The following is a 23249-nucleotide window of genomic DNA, read 5'->3' as shown; positions in this document are numbered from 1 at the left end:
GTCCAGTGGCCGGGCTCACCTGGGGCAGGTGCAGATCCATGGGGGGTAGTCAGGATGGGACTCAGTGACCGGCGGTTTCGTGACGAATTGTCATCCTTGCTTATTAACTTGTTGAGAAGCAGCTGCTGCTTCAGGTCGAAGGATGCTGGAAGAGGGAAGGTGCTTGACTTGGTCATCTGGGTGGCAAGTGGGCCTCCCCTACCTTTCATTTCCCCAGGGGCAGCCAGATAAGCACTTTGATTTTTCGAGACAGGGTTTCTCTGTGGCTTTGGAGCCTGTCCTGGAACTAGCTCCGTAGACCAGGCTGGTCTCGAACTCACAGAGATCCGCCTGCCTCTGCCTCCCGAGTGCTGGGATTAAAGGTGTGCGCCACCATCGTCCGGCCAGATAAGCACTTTGAAAGGTGGCACAGAGTCACTCAGCGTTGGGATGGGAGCAGGGTGTGGCTCCCAAGCAAACATCCTTTTCCCATGATCATTAGGACAGGGACTCTGCTTATGGGAAAGGTCATGACTCCCTGTGTCAACTGAATAGGGAATCTCTATGGGGAGGGGACAAAGATGCTGGGTACAGACCCTAGTGCCTGACCTGTGCCCCAGCTGGGAGGTTCTAAGTAAATGGGCATGATGATTAGTTTTGTCAACAACACAACTTGGGACAAAGGCCTTGGTGAAGGATTGCCTCCATCAGGCTGACTGGCGGGCATATCTGTGAGGGATTGTCTTGTTTGCCTTAATCAGTGTGGACAACCCAGCCTGAAAGTGGGCTCCACCATTCCTTAGATTTAGGCCCTGGTCTAGATAATTGAGAAAGATGGCTGGGCACTAGTCAAACACGCCTTCATTCTCTGCGTGCCTGGCTGTCTCAAGCTCTTGCCACCTTGACTCCCCCCCAGTGATGGACTGACCTGGACCTGCGAGCTAAAATAAATCACTTCTCTAAGGTGCTTTTGGTCAGGGTGTTTTTATCATAGCAACAGACACGCAAGTGGAACCAAGGACATTGCTTTCTTGCCATGCTACTTGCCCGTGCTGGTGCTTGGCTGGCTGTCTCCCTGCCTGAGGTCTGTCATTTCAGTTCCGCTGCTGAGACAGAGAACTCCAGTGGGAGGGGCGTGCTGCCTCTCTGGAGGGTACAGGGGACCCGATTGGAGCTCCACAGTGGACTTTCTACAGGGGTCTGTGAACTTTGGGGGTGGGGTGTAACTCACCTGAGCTCTCCCAACGCTGGGAACCCCTGCTCTTGCTGCTCTTATCTTTGCCCCCCTTGGTGGAGGCAGCCAGCTTGGTAGGGATCTGCTGCTGCACAGCTGTCTGCCTCTGAATCTGGTTGGTGGCACTGAGCAGCTGGATGGGCACATCACTCTTGGCTGACCGGCTCTCAGCAGTGGTACTATTCCAGCGGGCCACCTCAGGTCGCTCTATGTACTCAGGTCCTGTGCCAGACAGCAGCATGCTCCCTTGGGTCCCTGGTGCTTTGGCTAGGGCTAAGCGCCCCTCTAGTCCATCCCCATTGAAACTGGGAGGGTGGCTTGTGGGTTGGGCCTGAAAGTAATAGAAGACACAGCCTATCATTGCTGAGCCTGCTGGTGACTGTTAACCCCACAAAAGGCTTCCCAGTCCTTTGGTGGCTATGGACTGGGGAGGACCAAACACAACTGGTAATAGGTGTTGCCTACCCAGCTGGGTCCAGTTCACAGCTGGGAAGGTGTATTCTGCATTCTGCAGAGCACTGCTTCAGTCTACAGTGCTTCTGGTGATTTACAATTCGCGGAACACACCAGTATATGGATATCCATGGTCACACTGGGCTATATATGTGCGTGCTCTCTCTCATGCACAAATATGGCCACACAATCTAATCTGGATTACTCACAGGGTCTGTCTATGTAGCCCTGGCTGTCCTAGAACTCTATGTAGACCAGGTTGGCCTCGAACTCCTAGAGATCCATCTCTGCCTCCTGATTGCTGGGGTTAAAAGCATGTGCTTCTTTTAACAGCAGCTCCCACATCCCCCACGGTCTCACATAGCCTAAGTGGCTTTGAACTTGCTATGTAGCCAAGGATGATCTAATCCTTCTGCCTCCACCCCCTGAATGTTAGGCCGAAAGGCCTGTGCCACTATAGTTTGTTTTGTTTTGTTTTTTTTTTTTTGAGACAGGGTTTCTTTGTGTATCACATGTGGCTGTCCTGGAACTCAATTAGACCAGTTAGACCAGACTGGGATTAAAGGTGTGTACCACCACCAGGAAGTGTTTTTTTTTTTTTCTTAATGCAATGCTGGGGTTGGAACCAGGGACTTCGTGCAAGCTAGTCAAGCACTAAACCAAGTCACATTTCCAATTTAGCAGTTTGGCCACACAGTCTCACCCACCTCTGCCAACACCTCTGGGGGTAGTGCCCCCGGTACGGTGTTCTGCTTCTTGAACCTGCGCAGCAGCTCCAGGCGCTCACGTTCACGGTCCACCGCGCGTTGGGCCTCGCGTAGACGCTCCAGGTCGTGCTGGTAGGCCTGGCGCTGCTGTTCCAGCTCCATGCGCTCCTGGTCCAGTTGCTGGCGGAGCTGGCGTGCCTCGTCCTCCCTCTCCTGCAGTCGCGCATGTTCCCGCTCCCACCGCTGCTGCTCCTGGCGCAGCTGGCTCTGCAGCTTTTCAACACTAGCACGCTCCTCACGCTGCTTCTCGAAGTTGCGCTGCCGCTCTTGCTCTAGCAGCAGGTTCCCGCGTGTTGACTGCAGTCGGAACTGCTTCTCACGCTCCTGGATGGCCACTCGCTGCATCTCCACATAGCTGTCTTGTTGAGCGATAACTGCCTAGGAGCAGGGATAGGGATGGGGCTGATGAGAGCCATGCCCTTGGTTAGACCCAGCCAACCAGCAAAGAGCGGGAGCAGCCAGTCCTCTCCCTGATGCTGCCGGTACCTGGAGACTAAGAAGAAGCTGCGACAGTGTCTGGACCCGGTGGACCAGCTGCAGAGAGAAAGCCAAATTGGTCTACCTGATGAAGGTACACAGGATATGTGGGCAGGCCGTCCCTGGGGGAGGTGGACCAGGGGTGGTACCTCTGACTCCAGGACAGTGGGCAGACATGAGCTGCTCTCTGTGCTAGGCATCTCCACCTGTGAAGAAGAGGATGATAGTAGCAAATGGGTTTAAACCTAAACCACCACGGCTCACTATGTGAGCAGACATATTCTGGGCTTGGGAAAAAGAAAAGGACCCAGGCCTGAGCTATGACTGTGTGTGGGGGTACAAGTGCTATGGCCATCTGATGTACGTCCATTCAAGAGTCTGGAGAATGAAAATGGGATGCCTGGGAGGTGGGGAGGTGGCTGATGTCCGGCTCTACAGTAGGGTAGGCTTGGAGGCTTGGAAGTGAAGCTTATGTGGCCATGCCAGACACAGGGTCCTGTTCTAGCCTCAGATACAGATAGGGGCAGGTGGCCTTAGCTTCTGGAAACCTCAGCAACAATGCGCAGGTAATAGTTGTGCCGAGTCAAATAGGGAGGGAAGAGCCTGTGAAAGGTCAGGAATGTGGGCACATGTTACCACACACTCTGGATAGCTTATGGTACCAATGTGAGGTTTTGGGCCTGCTGAAGTCAAGCCCATTCTCTCCTCTGCCTCCCTCCCGAGTCACTGCCAGTCATTCCCAGGGGTCTGCAAGATTAATTTTGAAGGCTGCCATGTTAGTGGTGGTTATGCTGACTTGGACTGTCTGAACCCAGGTAATCAACGTTACCATATGAGTCACTTACCGCCTGTGGTGATTCCTCACAGCCACCGGGGGTGTTGCCATCACAGGATCTGGAATCTGGGCCGCTAGCAGGCCCCTGCCAGTCTTGGGGCCCGAGGTCGTTGTTGCACATCTTCTTTTTAAAGCTGCCATCTGGAGACCCCAAATTGATCACAAGAGGATGCTATGAATCCCACAGGGTCTGGGTTCTCCTCCTCTTCACCCAAACCCTACCACGTAATAAATACATGCTAGTGCTCCTGGAGGCCTGCTGCAGGGCCCTGGCTTTGTAGTACAGAGCCCACAACACCCAGAGGACTGAGGACTGTTTTCAGGACTTATACCCCCAATGCTGGAGATAGCTCAGCTGTTAAAGGTTAAGGCTCACGACTAAAAACTCAAGAAGTCACACTGTACAGAGCACTGGATCTGCCACTCATGAGCTTCCCGAGGCACAGCCTCAGACATAGGTAACATACTTACTCTTGCTGGGGCTGCCCACATTGTCATAGCCCCCGAAGGTCTCAGCCCTCCGAGGCAGGCCTGCAGAGACACCTCCCTCCTCCACTTGGCCACTGGTGCTGCCCAGCCGCCGGCAAATCAGGCTTTGGATGCCCTCAACTGTGAAGGAGAGGTAGGGGACGTGAGTTAACAGGTGGTGGGGGTTATGCCAGGGTGGCAGGGAGCCCAGACCGGAGTCAGAAACAAGCGTGGCAGTTGAGTACTGCGATGATAGTTATACACTATTACTTTGGCTTTGGCAGTGCTGGGGACAGAGCCCAGTGTTAGGCAAGCACTCTAATAATGGAGCCAAATTCTGAGCCATCATCCTCAGTGTCTAAGGGAGAAGCTAAGGAAATTGGGAAGCCATTGGGTTTGAAAACAACCTATCTTAGAGAGAGGCTCCATAAGATTCAGGAAGTTCTGAAAGGAGGCATGGTAAGACTTAGGAAGTCAACAATGCACAAATCTCAGGAAGTCCCTGAAACTTACCAGAAATAATATAAATAGAAAGGACTGCTGGGGAAAAGAGACTCTCCCAACCAGTTCAGCCAACTTTGCCTGCAAGTCATGAAGAGAGCTCCAGGGTCCCAGTTTTCATTAGTTGTCATCTAGGCTGGGGTGGCTTTCAGTGATGCAACTGCCTTTAAGTTGTAAGTAATCCCTCACCACTGCTTGTAAGTGATCTCTACAAACTTACTGGTTTACCAAGTTGGACTGGTGTTATTGTTACTTCAGTCTGTCATTAGTTCCCTGTCTAGGGTGAAGATGTATACGTTCATGTCTCCTCAAAAAAAAAAAGTGTCACACAACATATAGACAGGAGCCATATGGGCTCGGTGACTTTTCTCTCCAGTTCCTCAGGGTGCTACTGAAATCTAGGCCCCAAGCCAGGCCTAGGGATGTGATGCACCAGTCCCTACCTAGGCTTAGCAGCAAACACATAAAGTGAGAGCTGAACAGGAGGGCTGCCCATGGGGTAAGGGTGGTCTACAAACCCTTCAATGACCCTCTACCATTCAAAGTCTCTAGCCAGGTGAAGAGGCAGGGAGAACATTCCCAACCCATGTACCAGATCTGTGTCACTGGAGGCCAGGAACAATGGCCTCAGGAGACGGAAGTGGAAGGGCAGTGTGGGTGTGGCTGGAGGGTCGTGGCTAAGCTGTGCAGGCAAGGGGCTGAGTGGTCTGACTTGCTGATGGAAGAGAGCCACTACATTGGCTGCCTTCCTGGACATCATGGGGCCCTGGTGGCTGCAATGGCGCTGTTAGGAGCTCCTGTATCACTGAAGGTTCCCCTTACCAGCCTTGAGGCTGGCAGAGGGGTCTCTGCATGGTCAGGGTAGAATGTGTATGGAGACAGCAGGTTATATGTATCCAGTGGTTTAATGGTTGTTAATGCCTGGCAGCCTGCTGGAGCTTGAGTTGGAGTTCTGGCCCAAGTCAAGGGTGTTTTTCCGAACTCCATAAGTCCCTCAAAATGTATATACATTTTCCTGAGAATATTATTGGGGACTGTCCCAGAAAAGAAGGATCTGTATCAGGGAACTGGATTTTACTCAGAAAATTTAATTACATTTTATTTCTTGTGTGTATGAATGCACACATGTAACACAGCACACATGTGGCTGTCAGAGGACAACCTGCAGGAGTTGATTCTGTCCTTCTCTCACGTGGATGTCTAGGATTGTACTCAGGCTGTCATACATGGAAGTTAGCACTCCTACCTGCTGGCCACTTCTTAGGCCCAGGCTTTATTTTTCCCCCTGAGGACAAGTCTTTCATGCCTCTCAGATGAGCTTCAGATTCATTAAGGAGCTAAGGATGACCTTGAACTTTTGGTCCCCCTGCATCAGTCTCCCAAGTGCTGGGATTCCAGGACTTCACACACGCTAGACAAGCACCCTACCAACAGAGCCACAGCCCTAGCCCTGAGTCAACTTTAGACCTCTGGGGTTAACCAGGTCACCCAGGGAGTGTTTGTTGATTGGCAGAGAAAGCACATAAAGAATTGGGGTGTAGCTTGGTTGTAGAGTTCTTGCACATGCTGGGTTCCCCGAATCACAAGAAAGCAAAATGACAGTGGTCCCAGGTAAGGTCAGCCACACAGAGTCAGGGCCTGGCTTTGGACCCACATGCAGCCCACCCTTACAATATCATAACATACCATAATGGGACGATTGACTTACTCTCACTCATGGCTAATCTGAGAATCTGCTCCCCCCGTAGGGTCTCAGAGGGGTCCCCGCCTCCTCGGAAGAGGCCTCGGCACTGGGCTGACTCATCCAGCCCACTCAGCTCTGCCATCTCCAGGTAGATCTGCTGCTTCTCCTGAAGGCTCTGTGCGATCAGCTGGTCTTTCAGGCTCAGTCGTTCTATAGAGGACCCAGAGGTGGTGGTCAGCCCCAGAGACCTGCTCTTGGAGCCAGACTGTGAGGGTGGGGTGCCCAACTGACCTGTAACTTCAAAGGCGCACCCCCTATCTGCCCTCTAACACCGACTAGTATGGTCCTGTCCTCTCAGCTCCTCCTCCCATCCCCACTGTGAACACCAAATGGCAGGTAAGTGTGGACAGGCAGGAGTCTGGAACAGAAGCCTTGGAAGACAATATACGTTTTAATGTAAAAATTTTACATTACATCTATTTATTTGTGTATATGCGTGGGCACACAGCGTGTGGAGGTCAGAGGCTAACTTGCAGGAGTTGAGTTGCTTCACTCCGTGGAATCTGGGTATTGAACTTGGGCCATCAGGTTTGGCAGCCAAGTGTCTACTCACTAAGCCATCTTGCCAGCCCAGGGCTTTGTTTTGTTTTTAAGATTTATTTGCTGGACGTGGTGGTACATGCCTTTAATCCTAGCACTTGGGAGGCAGATTCAGGAGGATATATGATCTACATTGTGAGTTCTAGGGCAGCCAGGACTACTGAAAGACCCTGTCTCAAACCCCCTCCCCCATATTTATTCATGTATGAGTATACATATATGCATTTGGGTGTGACATCTGTGTGCATGCATGGAGACCAGAAGATGACATCAGGTGTCCTCTGTCACTCTGTGTACTAACTGGAGGAGAATCTCTCCTCAAAGCTGGGGCTCTATGTCTGTAAGCCATAGATTGTAATCCTGGCAATCCCCTTGTCTCTGCACTTCTCAGACCTCGGGTTACAGGTGTGTATGCAGGACATCTGGTCTGTTATGTGGGGACTGGGTCTGAACGCTGGCCCACATGGTTGTGGAGCAAGCGTTCTTAATCGCTGAGCCGTCTCTCCAGCCCCTGGTTTTGTTTGTTTTTTGGTCTTTTGAGACAGGGCTTCTCTGTGTAGCGTCAGCTGTCCTGGAACTTGCTTTCCAGACCAGGCCTGCCTCTGCCTCCCTAGTGCTGAGATTAAAGGCGGGCACCACCATCATCTGTTTTGTTTGTTTTTTGAGACAGGATTTTACTCTTCTGCAGGCTGGAGATCCCCTTGCCTTGGCCACCCAAGTACATGGATTATAGGTGTGAGTGTGAACTACCACACCTAGCTTAAAAATTTTTTAAAAACGTTAAATTCTTAAAATTTTATGTTAGAAAACCGAGGGGTTGTTTTTAAACATTATTTAAACATTATTCCCTTATTTGTGTATTACATGGCATGCATGCCATAGATTGCATGTGGTAGTCAGAGGACCACTTGGAGCTGTTGGTTCTATTATGTCAGTTCCAGGGACTGAAACTGGGTTGTCAGATGTGGTAACAAGCTACCGTTACCTGCTAAGCCATCCTGTCAGCCCAGAAAACAGGGTTGTAATTAATTAATTTCTTGTTTTTAGACATCATCTTGTTATACACTCTTGGTTCACCTGGTAATAGCTGAATGATGCAGGCTGGCTTTGAATTCCCATCAATCCTCTCACCTCAGCCTCCAAGTTTATCAATCTTGGGGCTAGTGACATGGCTCAGTAGCTAAGAACATTTGACATTTGTTGTTCTTGCAGAGGACCCAGATTTGATTCCTGGCATCCACTGGGTGGCTCACAACTGCCTTTAACTTCCTTTTCTGGCTTCTGCATGCATTGCATGCATGTAGTGCACAGACATGCATGCAGGCAAAATGCACACTGCCCATACACATAAAATTCTTCTGAGTGCTGTACTAAAGGTGTGCAGCCACCATGTCTGGCTCCAGTCACTTATTTTTTATTGTGATGTCTTATTTTTTAATCATATCTATCTATCTATCTATCTATCTATCTATCTATCTATCTATCTTTGAGGCAATCTTTAGCTCTGGCTAGATTTGCTCACCACATAGCTGAAGATGACCTTGAACTCCTGACACTTGTGGTCCTGGGGTTGGAGCCCATGGGCCTCATGCAAGCTAGTCAAGCACTCTACCTACTGAACCATCTCCCTGGCCATGAACTGAACTCTTGAAATGGGTGACATTGTACATTAGTCCTCAATGAGGAGGCATAAACTTGATGTGGGACCATGGGTTACAGCTCACAGTGCTGACCCCTCTTACCTTGAAAGTCCCGGAGTCTCAGGGTGAAGGTTTCACTCATCCTTCTCTCCTCAGGCTTGATGGAGGAGCCCTCCTCCTTATCTGGACAGCTGCAGGCAAAGGGGACAGCTGCCATCAATGTCACATGGTCCATGTTCTGATAGCAGCACCACAGAGCATCCCTTTTCTCTCTTCCTTATGCTGGGGGGATGGCTTGGGGGATAATGGAGCCCCAGATCTACAAGAGACCCTGCCTCAGCAGAATAGGTAGAGGGACAGAAAACATCCAACACCCACTTTTGGCGTGTCCGTGCCTGAATTCAGTCCCCAGGACTCACAGAATAGAAGAGAATAACTAACCCCAAAAGTTGTCCTCTGACTTTTGCATGCATGCCATGGCTCACTTTCTCTCCAATAAAGAAATGTAATTATGAAAAGATTACTGAGCCAGGCCGGGCAGTGGTGGTGCACGCCTTTAATCCCAGCACTCAGGAGGCAGAGGCAGGCAGATCTCTGTGAGTTCGATGCCAGCCAGGTCTACAAGAGCTAGTTCTAGGACAGGCTCCAAAGCTACAGAGAAACCTGGTCTCGAAGAAAACTAAAAAAAGATTATTGAACCAGGGCCTGTATTAGCTATGAAACGGCTCTTCCACTGACCTATGTCTCCCTGTGCACTGCTGGGTTTTGTTGTTATTTGGTTTTCATGACAGGGTTTCTCTGGGTAGTCCTGGCTGTCCTGGAACTCCCTTTGTAGATCAGGCTAGCCTCAAGCTCAGAGATCCACGTGAATGCTGCGATAAAGGTGTAATCACCACCACCTATTTGTTTTTTTAAAAAACAAACAACAACAACAACAACAACCAACAAGGCAACACGTGTCCCAGGCTAGACCCAGACTACTCTGGCCAAGGACAACCTTGATTTTCTGAACTTCCTGCCTCTACTACATCAAGTGCTGGGATTACAGGCATGTACTGTCACAACCAGCTTATATGGTGCTGGGGCTTGGACTGAGAGCTTTGTGCATGCTGGGTAAGCATGTTACCAAGTTACAACCCTAGGTTCGTTCTGTACACTACTTTTGTGAGGAGCTTAGCTTGAAGGACGAGGAGGAAGGGAGTCAATACACAACAGCTCTCAAAGGGTCAGGGCTTACCCAGGAGAACTTCTGATCCTCCTGCCTTAGGTTCCTAATGTGGGGGGTACAGGTACACAGCACCAAATTCTACTTCTTGCACAAAATTTTAAAAACTGTGATACATTTAATTTATATGTATGTTTGTGCACATGCCATGTATGTGCTCGTAATGGGGGCCAGAAAAAAGCATCAGATCCCCTGAACTAGAATTATAGGCAGTTGTGAGCAGCCACACTATGTGGGTGCTAGTAACTTAATTCAGGTCTTCTGCAAAAGCAGTAAGCATTAACTGAGCCATTTCTCAAGCTCCTCATGTACAGGTTTAAAGTGCCCAGCTGTGACATGGAGGAGGTGGTCAGTGCCCAGCTGTGGATGACTGTCAGATACTGGGAGCTGTGGACCACTCGGAGCTGAAGCTTCTAAGCATGGTGTGAATATGGAGCAGGAGGCTGGCTATAGCTGGAGGCTGGACTAATCTCCATGCCCACCTGTCAGCCAGATTCTGGTTCAGGCAGGGGGAAGAGATAAGGCACTAGACTGAGATCTGCAGGGCGCTCAGTCTGAGAAATAAAGAGGATATTATAACCTGCTCCAACAAGGCTGGCCTCAAACTGTTTATCTGAGTGGCCCACAATAAAGGTCCAATTTAGAACTGCCTGGTCCCTTGCACACCTTATACAGAAATATCCAGGCCTTTTCAGCACTGTGACAGGTTGGCCATTATTAGAAGGAGCAGTTCATGTGAGACATGATTTCCTCATGGGACTGGGTGGCTCGGTTGGTAGGGTGCTCACTTACACTCATGACTCTGGGTTTCATCCCTGGCACTGTATAAACTGGGTACAGTGGTGCCCTACCTTTCATCCCAGAACCTGGGAGGTGAAGGCAGGAAGATAATAAGGCTCATCTTGGGCTACACAGTGAGCTGGATGCCAGCCTGGGCTACATGAGATTGTTTCTCAAAAATCAACCAACCAATGAAGGGATCTGTCTGGGAGGTCAAAGTCAAATGAGAATAGCTTCTCAATCCTGAGAGCATGACTGGGCAGGAAGAGCCTGCCTAAGGAGGCAGAAGACCCTGGGCTCACCTCTCCACGGCTCTGCGGATGTGAGCCATCCAGGTGTTCCTGTCTTCTTTGGAATTGGTATAGATCTCATACATCTCCGGTCCTTGCATGGAGGCACTGATCAGAAACATGGCCTTCTCCTCGTTGGCCACTTCTCTCACAATTAGCTTTTGCAGAGAGATGATGGGCGGCTTTGAGTCCTGCAGGGGGAAGGTGATGGAAACTTAACTGTTGTCCTGCTATAGTCAAACAGCACTAGAACCCTGCTCCCACTCCCAGTGTATACATGCATTTTCACGGAAGGCAGATGAATCTTGGCTGTTGTTCCTCGGGTGCATGGTTTCTCAGTGTCCTGAGGTTCACCAAGTAGGTCAGGCAGGTAAGCCAGTGAGCCCCTGGGATCTGTCTCCCCAGCACGGGGGCACGAGTGTGTGCCACCACACCCTACTTTTTCATATGGGCTCTAGGGAGTGAGCTCAGGTCTTCAAGTACTAAAGAGTCATGCCAGCACAAAGCAGGAATGTTTTACTAACTGGAGACTATTTAATCGATATCCTAGTATTCCTTTTAATGCCTCTTGAGGGCTTGAACTCATTGTGAAACCCGGCTGGCTTCAAGTTGACAGCGGCCCTGTCTCAGCTTCCAAGTGTTGGAACTTCAGGCGTGCACCACCATACCTGGCATAGGGCATAGTTCTTTTCTGTTATTAATATTTTTTTTAACATTTTGTATGAGTGAGAGCATGCATGTGTGCATGCACATGCATGCATGGTACACCTGTGGAGATCAGAGGACAACTTGTGGGAGCTGGCTCTCTCCTTCCACCATGAGGGTTCTGGGTATTGAACTCAGGTCATGAAGCCTTGCAGCAGCATCTTTACCCATGGGGCCACCTGCTGACCTCAAAAGGCACATCAAGTAGTGTTCTGAGTTAAATTACCCAGACCCTCTTATATATTGAGGTTCTAAGCCCAAGCACCTCAGAATGTGATGGTGTGCAGAGGCAGGATCTTTAAAGATAAAGTCATGTTAAACAAGACTCATCTTTCCAGCGGTCCAAACCAATAGAACTGGTATCCTTATAGGACTGTAAGACTGAGCCAGTCACAGGTCTGTCACCCCAACACTTAAGATGTGGAGGTAGGAAGTTCAGAAGATCAAGGCCAGCCTCAGCTAAACAGTGAGCTCCAGGCCAACCTGGGCTATATTATATAAGGCCCTGAATTTACATACCCTCAGATGACAGGTGTATGCAATTAAGCCAGCTTGGATGATTTTTCTTTTGTGTGTGTGTGCTTTCCTGTCTAAGAACTCCTGAACATATTAACACTGGGTGCTGCGGTTGACTTGTCCTTGTATTTCTGGGGACTAAGACAGGCTACTTTACGTCTCACCTGGGATACACAGAGATCCATCTGAGATATTGTACAGGAGGGAGGAGGACGAGCGGGTCTAGGAAGATGATGGTGCTTGCGTGTTTCCTGGTTCAAGTCTATTAATGCCCCAAAGTCTTCTGAGAGTGCGGGTGGGGCACACAGCTATCACACTGACACCTATGCCTTGTGTGAAACTGTGGTGGCTAAAGAGGGGGGGCAGCTTTTGTGACAAAAATAGTCTGACCCGGTTTATGGAAAGGTGGGATGGGGTGACAAGGGGTGGGAGAATTCCTGAGGTGCTTTAAGGTCAACGGATGGAATTGTCCACCTCAAGGGTTCCATTTCTGCCCTATAAGACACTAAGCCATTGGCCTTGGCCCCATCTCCACCCCTGCAGAGTCTGCAGTCCTTCGTTTTGATTAAAGAACAATCTGCATTGGCAGAGGTCAGGATGCTCTTATTTCCACATCACCTCCATAAGTCCCGATCTAACACTTGGAGCTGAAAACGCAGGGATTTTGGGGCCCCACACCATTCCCTCAGGTCCACCTGTCCTCACCCCCCTTACCTTTCTCTCTCATTTTTCTGATGCCCATCCCATAGAGAGCATGGCCACTCTCCAGACTTACTCAGGGACTGAACAGCTGACAATCTTGATGTGGAACCTCTGGGTCTTAGTGTCCTTTGTCTATGTAAATGGTGCAGATTTCAATTTGGGGCTTTATTAGTGTGCCACATAAACTCAGTTTAGGTCCTTTTCTTCTGCTTCCTGTCCCATCCCCTTCTCTACAGACCCCCAGAGCAGAGGCTTTTTACCATTTGCCATACCAGTACATCCAACATCCATACACTAAGATAAGGTTCTTTGGGCCAGACCCTAGGGCCTGTGAGTACCCGGGGATGTTGGACACACAAAGACAGTGAGGCTGGAAAGACTGAGGATGTTTTAGATCATGGGCTAGGGGATAATCAGGCAGCAGCCCTTCCCTTTCTCCCTAGCCTCATAGCTATAGGTAAAGCCCTCTGCACCCCAGTATAGAGAATGTGTCTGTGAATCTGTAACAGCTCCTTGGGCACTCCAGGAAGGAAGTGCTTAACCCCCGACCAGACACTGTTTAAGTTACGCCCACCTGCAGCCCTCTCCAGCTCCATCCTTAGAGCAGATTGTTTTACCGCCGGGTATCATTCCAGAAGGATGATGCTTACCATTCTCATGTCCCCATGTAAGTTCACAGACTCAACTAGATGCGCCCCTCACTTCTCCCACACTCTTAGAGTGACATATTCCTACCCTGCCATTCTGTCCCTTCTCTCTGCCACCCAGAAATCAGAGACAGCTTATGTGAACCTCCTCTCTCCTTTCATCCCTATAAAGAATGGTCCCTATTCTGCCTTCTGCGTTTGAACTCTGTTTAGAGCCCTTTCCACACTGCCATCTGCTTATGGCATTACTAATTCTTTTAATAAACTTTTTACCCAAGGACAACTACCTCAGTGTCCCCTTTAAGGCCCTCCCACCGGAGACCTTTCAATGAGGACCAGAGCCATACCAGGAAGCAAGACAGGTTCTCATCCCCTATACATTCTATTGATGCCCATTGGCTGGAACCTTCTGGAAGGATCATGAGACAGGGTGTCTCTCAGTATATTACACCCCATCTGTGTTTCCTCTCCATGTCTTGTCTTGGACATCCCTCTATGGGGCCCACCTCGGCATGGCCCCAGCAAGTGGGGCCTGTGAAGACATCAGACACATGCCATGGAAGCAAGGATATGGGACCTGGGAAGACGTTAGGCACATACCACAGAAGCAAAGACATATTTCTGATCTTTTTCCTGCAGCAGCAGAAGCACGTCAGTCAACAGGACAGCGAGGACATCTGCAGAAAACAGCACACGGAGGATAGTCTTAGAGACCACGTGCCCAGAAGGGCTCAAAAGGGAAGCACCACAATGCTTCAGCCTCTTGTTCCTAGGAATTCCCATCCTAACTCATCCCTTTCCACAAAGTACCTGAGTTTGGAGACTCAGCGTAAATGAACACCAGAGGCTCCCGCTCAGAAAATTCAGAACTCAAGCTAGAGCTCCCATGTCCCATTCGGTTATTTCATTATTTTTCTTGCTTTCTGGTTTCTCTGTGTAGCCGTTGGATGTCCTGGAACTTGTTTTCTAGACCAGATTGGTCTCGAACTCAGAGATCTGCCTACCTCTGCCTTAACGATGTGTGCCACCACCGCCTGGCTTAAGAATTTTCATTTTTTATTTATTTTTATTTTACTTTATTTTTGGTTTTTCGAGACAGAGTTTCTCTGTAGCTTTGGAGCCTGTCCAGGTACTTGCTCTGTAGACCAGGCTGGCCTTGAGCTCACAGAGATCCGCCTGTGTCTGCCTCCTGAGTGCTGGAATTAAAGGTGTGCACCACCAAGCCTCGCTCAAGGATTTATTTTTAACTATGTGTGCATGGGTGTTTGTGTGGCCTTGTGCATGTATGTAAGTGCTCTCAGTGAGTAGAGCTGCTGGGTTCCTATAGCTGGAGTTACAGGCAGCTGTAAGCTGCCCAGTGTGGGTTCTGGGAACCAAATTTAGAGTTCTTTATAAGAGCAACAGGTACGCTTAGAGACTTTGCCATCTTTCCAGCCCCTCATTTATTATCGTTGCTATTTTGTGCATATGGGTACACAAGTAATCCATATATATGTTCATGCATATGTGCACACATTTGTGTGGGTGCATCTGTGCATGTATATGTGCATACACTAGGGGTTGATACGGGGTATCTTCCTTAATCACGTCCTGCTTTTTTTTTTTTTTTTGATGTGTGTGTATGGCATGCAGAGGAAATTGGCTAGAAGGAAGGTGTGTGCATGCTCTAGTGTGTATGTGAAGGTTGGAGGACAAGTTGTGCAAGTTGGATCTATACTTCCACCACACGTGGCTAAAGTAGTGTAAACAGTACTAGGGTTACAGGCATGTATCACCATGCCTGGCTGGGGACTGAACTCAGGCAAGCACTTTACCCACTGAATCATTGTTCCAGCCTCTAGGTGGTTTCTTTGTTGAAATGCACTTCTCTTTCTATCCCAGGTCATATCTTGTCTCCGGCTGCGAAGATGGAGGCAGGGCTGGCCTCAGCTCCCTTAAGTCCCAGTCCCGCTTGGTGCTTTATCCCTGTGACTGTATGAACACCTCTCACAGTGAGACGTTTGCACACGAGTCACAGGAGTGCAGATACTAATGTTTAGAGGGAGCCTCTTTTTCTTTTTTACCCCTTTTTGAGGCAGGGTCTCATGGATCCTACTCTGGCTTCCAACTTGATCTGTCGCTGAGAATCCCTTTGCTTCTGCTTCCCTAGAGCTGACAGTCACTATGCTCAAGATTACTTGGTGTTGTGGCTGGAAACCAAGGCCTCATGCATGCTAGGCAAGCACACAACTGAGCTACAGCACCATCCCTGGAAGAGCCATTTCTGATGATCTTGTCTAAATTAAACTCTTCCTCCAGTCTATTCTCTGTAGTCCACTGCTTCCTCTAACCCTGAAAACACTCAAGCGGTGCGAGTTTGGTCTTGTTCCTGTCATTTAGTGCCAATTCAAGATGGAATATAATCTAAGATAGAGCCCAAACCATCCAGATGGTGCCTGTCACTCTAACACAGCTGCCAGAACTGCAAGGTTGTATTCTGTGGAGCCAACATGAAACCCACCAGAGGTGGCCAGAGGCAGACATTTACCTTTCAAGCGTCCTGATGTGGACTTCCAGCACAAGGTGCCCTCTAGGTGGAGCTGGCGCCGCAGCATGTCCTCCTTGCGGAAGGTAAGCCCATTCTTGAGTTTGCTGGATGACTTCAAGTCCACCTTGCCTGCGATCTCCCTGAGGCGCTGGTCCTTCTCATACTCACTGACTTTGGCATCCACTTGTGAGATGATGTCTTTGATGAGGTTCAGGGCTTGGCTCAGGTCTTTGTGGTCCTCAGTGCCAGCTGTCACACATAAGCAGAGGCAGCACTGTCTTTGTGCCCACGCTCACAAACACAGCAGAAGTGGATGTGCCACATCTGGATGGGATCTATGGGTACATTCATTTCCTAGGGCCACTGCTTAGAGGTCTTTCAGAACCCTCTGCCAACTGTAATTTCTGAGAGGAGAATGGTTCTCCAAAATTAGTAATAGCCCAGAGTTTAATGAACTCAGTTTGTCTCTGTTTGAATTATTTTTTGAGACAGGATATCATGTAGCATAGGTTCCTATAGAGAATGACCTTGAACTCCTGATGCTCTGCCCCCTACACCTCCCAGGTACTAGAACTACAGGCCTGCAATACCATACTTGGCTAATTTTGTTTTGCTTTTTCTTTTTTGAGGCAGAGCAGGGTCTCTTCACATGCCCTGGCTGTCCTGGAACTCAGAGATCCACCTGCCTCTGAGAGTTCTAGGACTGAAGGAGTATGCCATGATACCCGGCCTTTGTTTTGTTGAAACAAGATCTTGATCTGTAGCCCTGGCTAGCCTAGAATTCAGTGTGAATCAAGTTGGCCTCAAACTAGTAGAAGATCCTCCTACCTCCACCTCTTGCCACCATGCTTGGCATAGAGTTTAAAAAGTTAGGTGTGGTGGTTCAAACAAAGTACCCAGCACACCACACACACACACCTACCATCATTATAGACAGATTCCCCTCAAGTCCTTAGCTCTTCATAAAATGACTGCTTCTACTTCCTGTTCCATTCAACAGAAGGGCCCTATCACCTGAAGGACACAGTAGAGAAACTTGCCATTTCCTCATGACCCAAACCTGGCAGATATCTGAGAGGGGCGGTCATCGTCCCTGCTCCCATGAGCACCTGGCATGCTACATGACCTTTCTGCTGTGCTCTCTGTGGCCATCAGATGTCATCCTTTTCTTCTTTCTGTTTGACTCTTGAATCAGGGTCTCATAATGCAGCCCAGGTTAGTGTAGAACATGTGGATCTTCCTGCCTATCTGTTGGACAGCAATTTCCTCTGAATTAAAATGTTCTATTCTGGAGGAAAGTTGTTAAGACTCAGGAAGTCCCTGAAACTCAGAGTCATACAGCAGGTCTCCCTAAGATTATGAAAACATTAAGGGCTGCTCACGTGAGGACATGCTCCATGTTTAGTTGCCTGCAAGTCCTGCAGAGAGATCCAAGCTTCCAGCTTTTTTGAGTCCTAACACACATGCTGTGGTGGCTTTTGGTGACGTAGCTGCCTTCCAGTCACCCCTACTCCTATAAGTAACTGTTTATCTATGCTCTTAAGTAACCGCAAGAATCATTGGTTCACCAAGTTGTACTTTGATGGTAGGTTACACTGGTCGGTTGTTAGTTCCCAATCACTGTCTGGGATGAGTAGGCATTTGTTAAAGTCTCCCAGGAAAAGTGTTACACAGTACAAGGCCCCCTCATGCCGAGAGAACACCTATGCCCACTGCACCAGCTCAGATCTTGCCCTGGACATATAACTCAGAGAGGTCATTTCTTTTTATTTTTATTTACATGTGTAAGTATTTTGTTGCATGTATGCCTGTGCTCCATAGTATAGTGCCCGTGGAGGACAGAAGAGGGCGTAAGAGTCCAGTCCCCCAGAACTCATGTCGTGTATGGTTGTGAGACACCATGTGGGTGCTAGGACTCAAGCCCGGGTTTCTCTGGAAGAGTAGTTGTGCTCTCATGGCTGGGCCATTTCTCCAGTCCTAGAAATCATTTTTTACTAACCCAGGAATCATCTTGTTTTCGTCTAGTTCATGTCCAGTTTACAGATACTGACCTGGGCCCTGTCATGGTCTAGCCTTTGCTAAGGGCAAAGGTTCACCCAGCTTCAATCCTCATCTGCTGACTGCCTAGCACCCAGTAAAGTAGATTACAAGAGGGATCTTGGCCAGTCCATTGATAAACTCCAGAGCAGGTGGACTGAGACAGCCATCCACCCTGACCCACGAGTGTGGCAGTGTGTTCCTACCTTCCGTGTTCTGGATGATACGCTCCACCAGTACTGGGTACTTGGTTATACGCTGTGTGACCAGAAGGATACACTCCTGAACTCCCAGCCGTCGCACAATGGAAGAGTTGCCGATTTTCTGTGAAATGGAAAAGAAATAGCTTGTTTTAATATCTCTTTCTCTCTTCTACCTTCTTTTATTTTTGGATATTTTTGAGACAGGGTCTCTCCATGTGACCCTGGCTGTCCTGGAACTCACAGAGAACACCAGCCTCTGCCTCCCAAGTGCTGAGATTAAAGATGTGCACCACACCCAGCTCTCCGTCCTTCTTCCTTCCTTCCCTCACCATCCCCACTCCCTTGTGTTTGTAGTTGCACCAAGGACCTCAGGCATGCTGAACAAATACTCTTATCACTGATCTGTATTTCAAGACAGACAGACAGACAGGCAGACAGACAGTCTAACACACACATGGTTTGATGATTACCTGTATGTACTATTATGCTAGGGTAACATGCTCCTTTTTTGGGGTCTGTATGAGTATGTGTTCAAAGACCAGAAGAGGGCATTGGGTGTCCCCCCAGTTACTCTTCACTTAGTCTCTCTCTCTCTCTCTCTCTCTCTCTCTCTCTCTCTCTCTCTCGACAGTGAGATACTATGTCTCACTATACAGACCAGCGCTGGCCTTAATGCTTCTATTAGAGGCCTGTGCTATGGCTATGCTGCCATGTCCTGACCCTTTGTGGCAGGGTCTCTCCTTGAACCTGGAGTTTCTGTTTTCTTGTCAAGGCTGGAAGCCAGAAAGTCTCAAAGACTCTCTTGTCTTCTTCAGCCCACAACAGAGTTGAGGTTGCATGTGCTGAATGCCAGGCTTGTTACAAGGGCTTTGGGATCCAAACTGCAAACTTGTGGCTAAGCAGCTAGCACTAAGACCTAAGCCATCTCTTCAGCCCTTTTTGTAGTTGAGACAGTACAGCTTTTGTAAGATGTTTCTGCTTCAGCCTTCTAAGAAGTTGAGGTTACAGAGAGACCTGAACTACTAGGTTCAGCTTCCTGCTGAATCAGTTAAATATCTCAGGCCAGGAACTCCTGCCCTTTCACCTAGCCATGACCTTTTCCTTCTTCTATGACCCCCAAATAGGAATTGTCTTCTAAATATGGAAAGGTTACAAGTGTGTGGGCACTTAGTAAGATCTGTTAAAGAGGAATTTAAGCCAGATATGGTGGGGCTTGCCTATAATCCTAACACTGGGGGGAGGGGGGCCTGAGGCAGGAGGATCTTGAGTTTGAGGTTAGCCTGGTCTACAAAGCAAAATCTTACCTTAAATAACAAATAAAAATAAGCCGGGTGGTGGTGGTGCCTGCCTTTAATCCCAGCACTCAGGAGGCAGAGGCAGGTGGATTTCTGTGAGTTTGAGGCCAGCCTGGTCTGCAAGACCTAGTTCTAGGACAAACTCCAAAGCTACAGAGAAACCCTGTCTCAAAAAACAAAAACAAACAAAAAAAAATCCCAAAACCAACCCAGTGTTTTTGTGCATGCTAAGGAAACACTCTACCAACTGAGCCCCAACAAAAAGAGCTATTTCTTAAAGAGCACCAGAGTCACGGAGGAGCTTTTGAAGAGTCCCTGAATATAGGTTTCATTGGATCTCCCTCATTGCTGCTTCTGCCCCCACTGTGCTTTCCTCCTCTTTTCTTCCTTCTCCCTCCCTCCCTCCCTCCCTCCCTCCCTCCCTCTCTCCCTCCCTCCCTTCCTTCCTCGTTCTTTTGCTGAGGAAGGGTCTCATGTAGCCCACGCTGGTCTCAAGCTCCCTGTGCAGGTGAGGATGACTTTGAACTCCTGATTCTCCTGCCTCCACCTCTTAAGCCTTGAAATGACTGTGTATCATACCTGTTTTGTTTTTTTTTTAGTGTTCTGCTGTTATTTTTTTTTTTACATCTGTTTACTTAGTTTTGTTGATGTGCTCGTGTGGAGGTTTGAAGGTTAGAGGACTACTTTCAGAATCAGTTTTCTCCATCATGTGGAAACTGGGTCCAGAATATGGTTATCAGGCTTGACAACAGCAAGCACATTTACCCACGAAGCTGTCTTGACCGCCCTGTGGAGAGTCACAGGGACCAGCCAAAGGAGAAAGGTTTAGAGAATGCATACCTCATAGAACTCTAAGAAGCTGGGATAGTTCTGGAGGGTGGTTCCCTGGGTGAGACAATGCCTTAAAGAACCCACAAGGCTGGTTGTCATGGCATGTGCCTGTAATTCTAACTGGAGGCTAGCCAGAACCATACACTGGTCTCAGAAGGACTGAGGGCATGTGGCTCAGCTGGTGGTGTGCTTGACCCTGGGCTCCATCCACAGCAACACAGAAAGTGGCTGTGGGGATGCAGTCCTGACTCCAATACTTGGGCGGCCCAGACAGGAGGACCAGGAATTCAGGGCCATCCTCTGCTACACAGAGAGTTTATCATTGGTACGGACTCCATGAGACCCTGCCAGGAAATGAACGAATACAAGGGTGAGGCTGGCACGGAGGTACACCCCTGTAATCACAGAACTTGGAAGGCCGAGGCAGGAGGATCTGCGAATTTGAAGCCAGAACGGGATACATAGCAAGATCCTGTCTCAAAAAACCAAAACAACGGCCTGGGATATGGCTCAGTGGCTCATGGGTTTGCCACCCATACATGAGGAACTGTTTGGATGCCTAGCACCCACGTTAAGTCAGATATGATGGTGCATGTCTGTAATCACAGTACTCCTGAAATGGGGTAGGGGTAAGAGACAGGGGATCCCCAGAAGCTCCAAGGTCAACTAGTCTGGTGGCGAACAAGAGAGTCGATAACTCAAACAAGGTAGAAGGTACAAACCGACACCCAAGGTTATCCCTCTGCCTGCCACAGATGTGCCGTACAAACACCATACACTCACATTCTCTCATACACAGAAAACACACAGGCTTTTGTTTTTTTACCTTGATTAAGTTTTGAAACTTCTTGCTCTGCTGCAGCAGTAACTTGTAGTGACTGACCGCGTCGTTGTGGCCACTACAGAACACACCGTATTTCTCTTTCATTCTCTCTCCGGTTTCCCCTGAGAACTAACATGGAAAGGTAATGGAAGTTAGCCGATGATGAGCCGCGAATGCTGCCAGAGTATGTTTCCATCTAGTTCGTCTGGTTGTGCTAAGATCTGTATTTTTCCGGAATGTTTCCTCTAAACACGTCCTTGGAGCCTCAGTGCAAGCACAAGGAGGTAAGAGCTCTGCTGTCCCCACTCTTCAGATGCTTCTGGCCACACTGTCGGGGGGCCTACTCTACCGCTACAGATAAGTGAGTGCTAAAAGGAAGTTTTCCGTCTCATATCATTTCTGCAATGATCATGGGAATGATTTCTTTCATTTTTAGTGCAGAGTTTTCTTATGTTGTGAGGTTGGCCTCAAACTCTTGATCCCACTCCCTTCTGCCCGTCTAGTCCTAGGATGAGAAGGGACCAGCTGAAGTAAGCAGCCCTACAATAGATGACTTTGGCCCAAATGTATGCTTGTAGTCATCAAAGACTGGGGCCTTTGGAGATGGCTCAGCATAAACATCCAGGCTCAGTTAGGTCCTCGGATGGGTCTGGCAGCATGCATCTGTAACCCCAAGGCTTGGGGGCAGAGATAGCAGGATTGTAGGGACTCGCTGGGCAGCTGACCAATCAAAACATTGAGCTCCAGGTTCATCCAAAGCCCCTGACCCAGCCTGGCATGGTGGCATACTACTTTAATCCCAGCACTCTGGCGGTAGAGGCAGGTGGATTTCTGAGTTTGAGGTTAGCCTAGTCTACAGAGCAAGTTCTAGGGCAGCCAGAGCTGTTACACAGAGAAACCCTGTGTAACAAACAAACAAGAGAGAAAGGAAGAGAGAGGGAAGGAGGGAGAGATGGAGGAAGGAAGAGGACTAGTAAGAAGGCTTGGTAAGTAAGACACTTGTTGTGAAGCTCGATGACCTGAGTTTGATCCCTGAGATCCACATGGTGGAAGGAGAGGACAACTCCTGGAAGCTGTCCTTTGATCTCCTCAAGCACACCATGCCACAGGCACGACCACCCACATAATAGTCTATCTTAACAAAAATAAAAAGATGTGCAATGATGGAGGACATCTGAGGCACCTGCACGGGCATGCATACTACCCTCGAGCAGCGGGGGTGGGGGGGCTGGAGATGTGACTCAGTAAAGTGTCCATCTAGCATACAAAGCCCTGGCCACAGTCCCCAGCACTGCATAAACTGGTGTTATCGGACCACTGGTGAGCCCAGCACTCAGGAGAGGGAAGTCAAGAGGGCCAGGTGAGCTGCATGAGGATGATGAACTCCTGATCCTCCCAAGAGGATTACAGGCAGGAACCACCATGCCCAGGTTCTGGGCAGTGCTGGGAATGGTACTCAAGGCTTTCTGCATGCAAGGCAAGTGCTGTCAACTGAGGTAGATCCCTCACTGAAAATACAATTCTGAACAGTATTTGGACATGTTTGATTGAGGCCATTCCAGCCTCAGTGTTCCTAGGACACGAGCAGCTGGACAAGAGCGGGCACTGTGTGCTTTCTAGGATGGCGGGCATGTGATACACCAGCGTCATCATCTTATCAGAAAGAAGGAAGACAGGGTGGAGAGAGGTGTGACCCATCCTGGTCACAGTACCTACCTGCTGGACCAGGACATCCCCGATCTTTTGGATGACATAATTCCGGTCGCTGCCCTCCTCCAAGAACTCCTGCCGGCGCTCCTTGAGGCGGGCAAGGAAGTGGCTGTGTATTTCCAATAGGTCATCAGCACATAGGAACAGGCGGCTCACTGCCTGGCCACTGAATTGCAGCTCCTCCTGCAGGGCTCTGGAGTACACTTTCAGCATGATCTTGAGGGTGCGCACATGGTGTGCTTCTGTCTGCATCAGCTCTGCAGGGACAGAGGTGGGGGAAGATCACCTGGGCTCCCAGGGTACTCACAGCTACCATAGGC

General features: G+C 49.2%; 1 protein-coding gene across 2 annotated transcripts in view; it reads right to left on the bottom strand.

The window, feature by feature from the left end:
- Positions 1-23249, bottom strand: part of Arhgef18 (Rho/Rac guanine nucleotide exchange factor 18) — a 67038-nt gene that overhangs the window by 3448 nt on the left and 40341 nt on the right. For both annotated transcript variants that reach the window (XM_041678350.1, XM_041678349.1), the window contains 15 exons: positions 22936-23186; positions 21223-21348; positions 18274-18391; positions 16031-16279; positions 14104-14180; positions 10946-11124; positions 8741-8829; positions 6423-6608; positions 4217-4354; positions 3756-3886; positions 3060-3116; positions 2920-2967; positions 2374-2811; positions 1211-1544; positions 20-145 (listed from right to left, as the gene is read on the bottom strand). In XM_041678350.1, the coding sequence (XP_041534284.1) occupies positions 20-145; positions 1211-1544; positions 2374-2811; positions 2920-2967; positions 3060-3116; positions 3756-3886; positions 4217-4354; positions 6423-6608; positions 8741-8829; positions 10946-11124; positions 14104-14180; positions 16031-16279; positions 18274-18391; positions 21223-21348; positions 22936-23186 (2547 nt within the window). The remainder of the gene's footprint in view (positions 1-19; positions 146-1210; positions 1545-2373; positions 2812-2919; positions 2968-3059; positions 3117-3755; positions 3887-4216; positions 4355-6422; positions 6609-8740; positions 8830-10945; positions 11125-14103; positions 14181-16030; positions 16280-18273; positions 18392-21222; positions 21349-22935; positions 23187-23249) is intronic.

Source organism: Microtus oregoni, unplaced genomic scaffold (assembly GCF_018167655.1).
Source record: "Microtus oregoni isolate MIOR12 unplaced genomic scaffold, Mior012 000029F_ref0000214, whole genome shotgun sequence".
Taxonomy (NCBI): domain Eukaryota; kingdom Metazoa; phylum Chordata; class Mammalia; order Rodentia; family Cricetidae; genus Microtus; species Microtus oregoni.
Note: the sequence above shows the minus strand (reverse complement) of the source record. Positions and strands in the feature narration are given on the sequence as shown.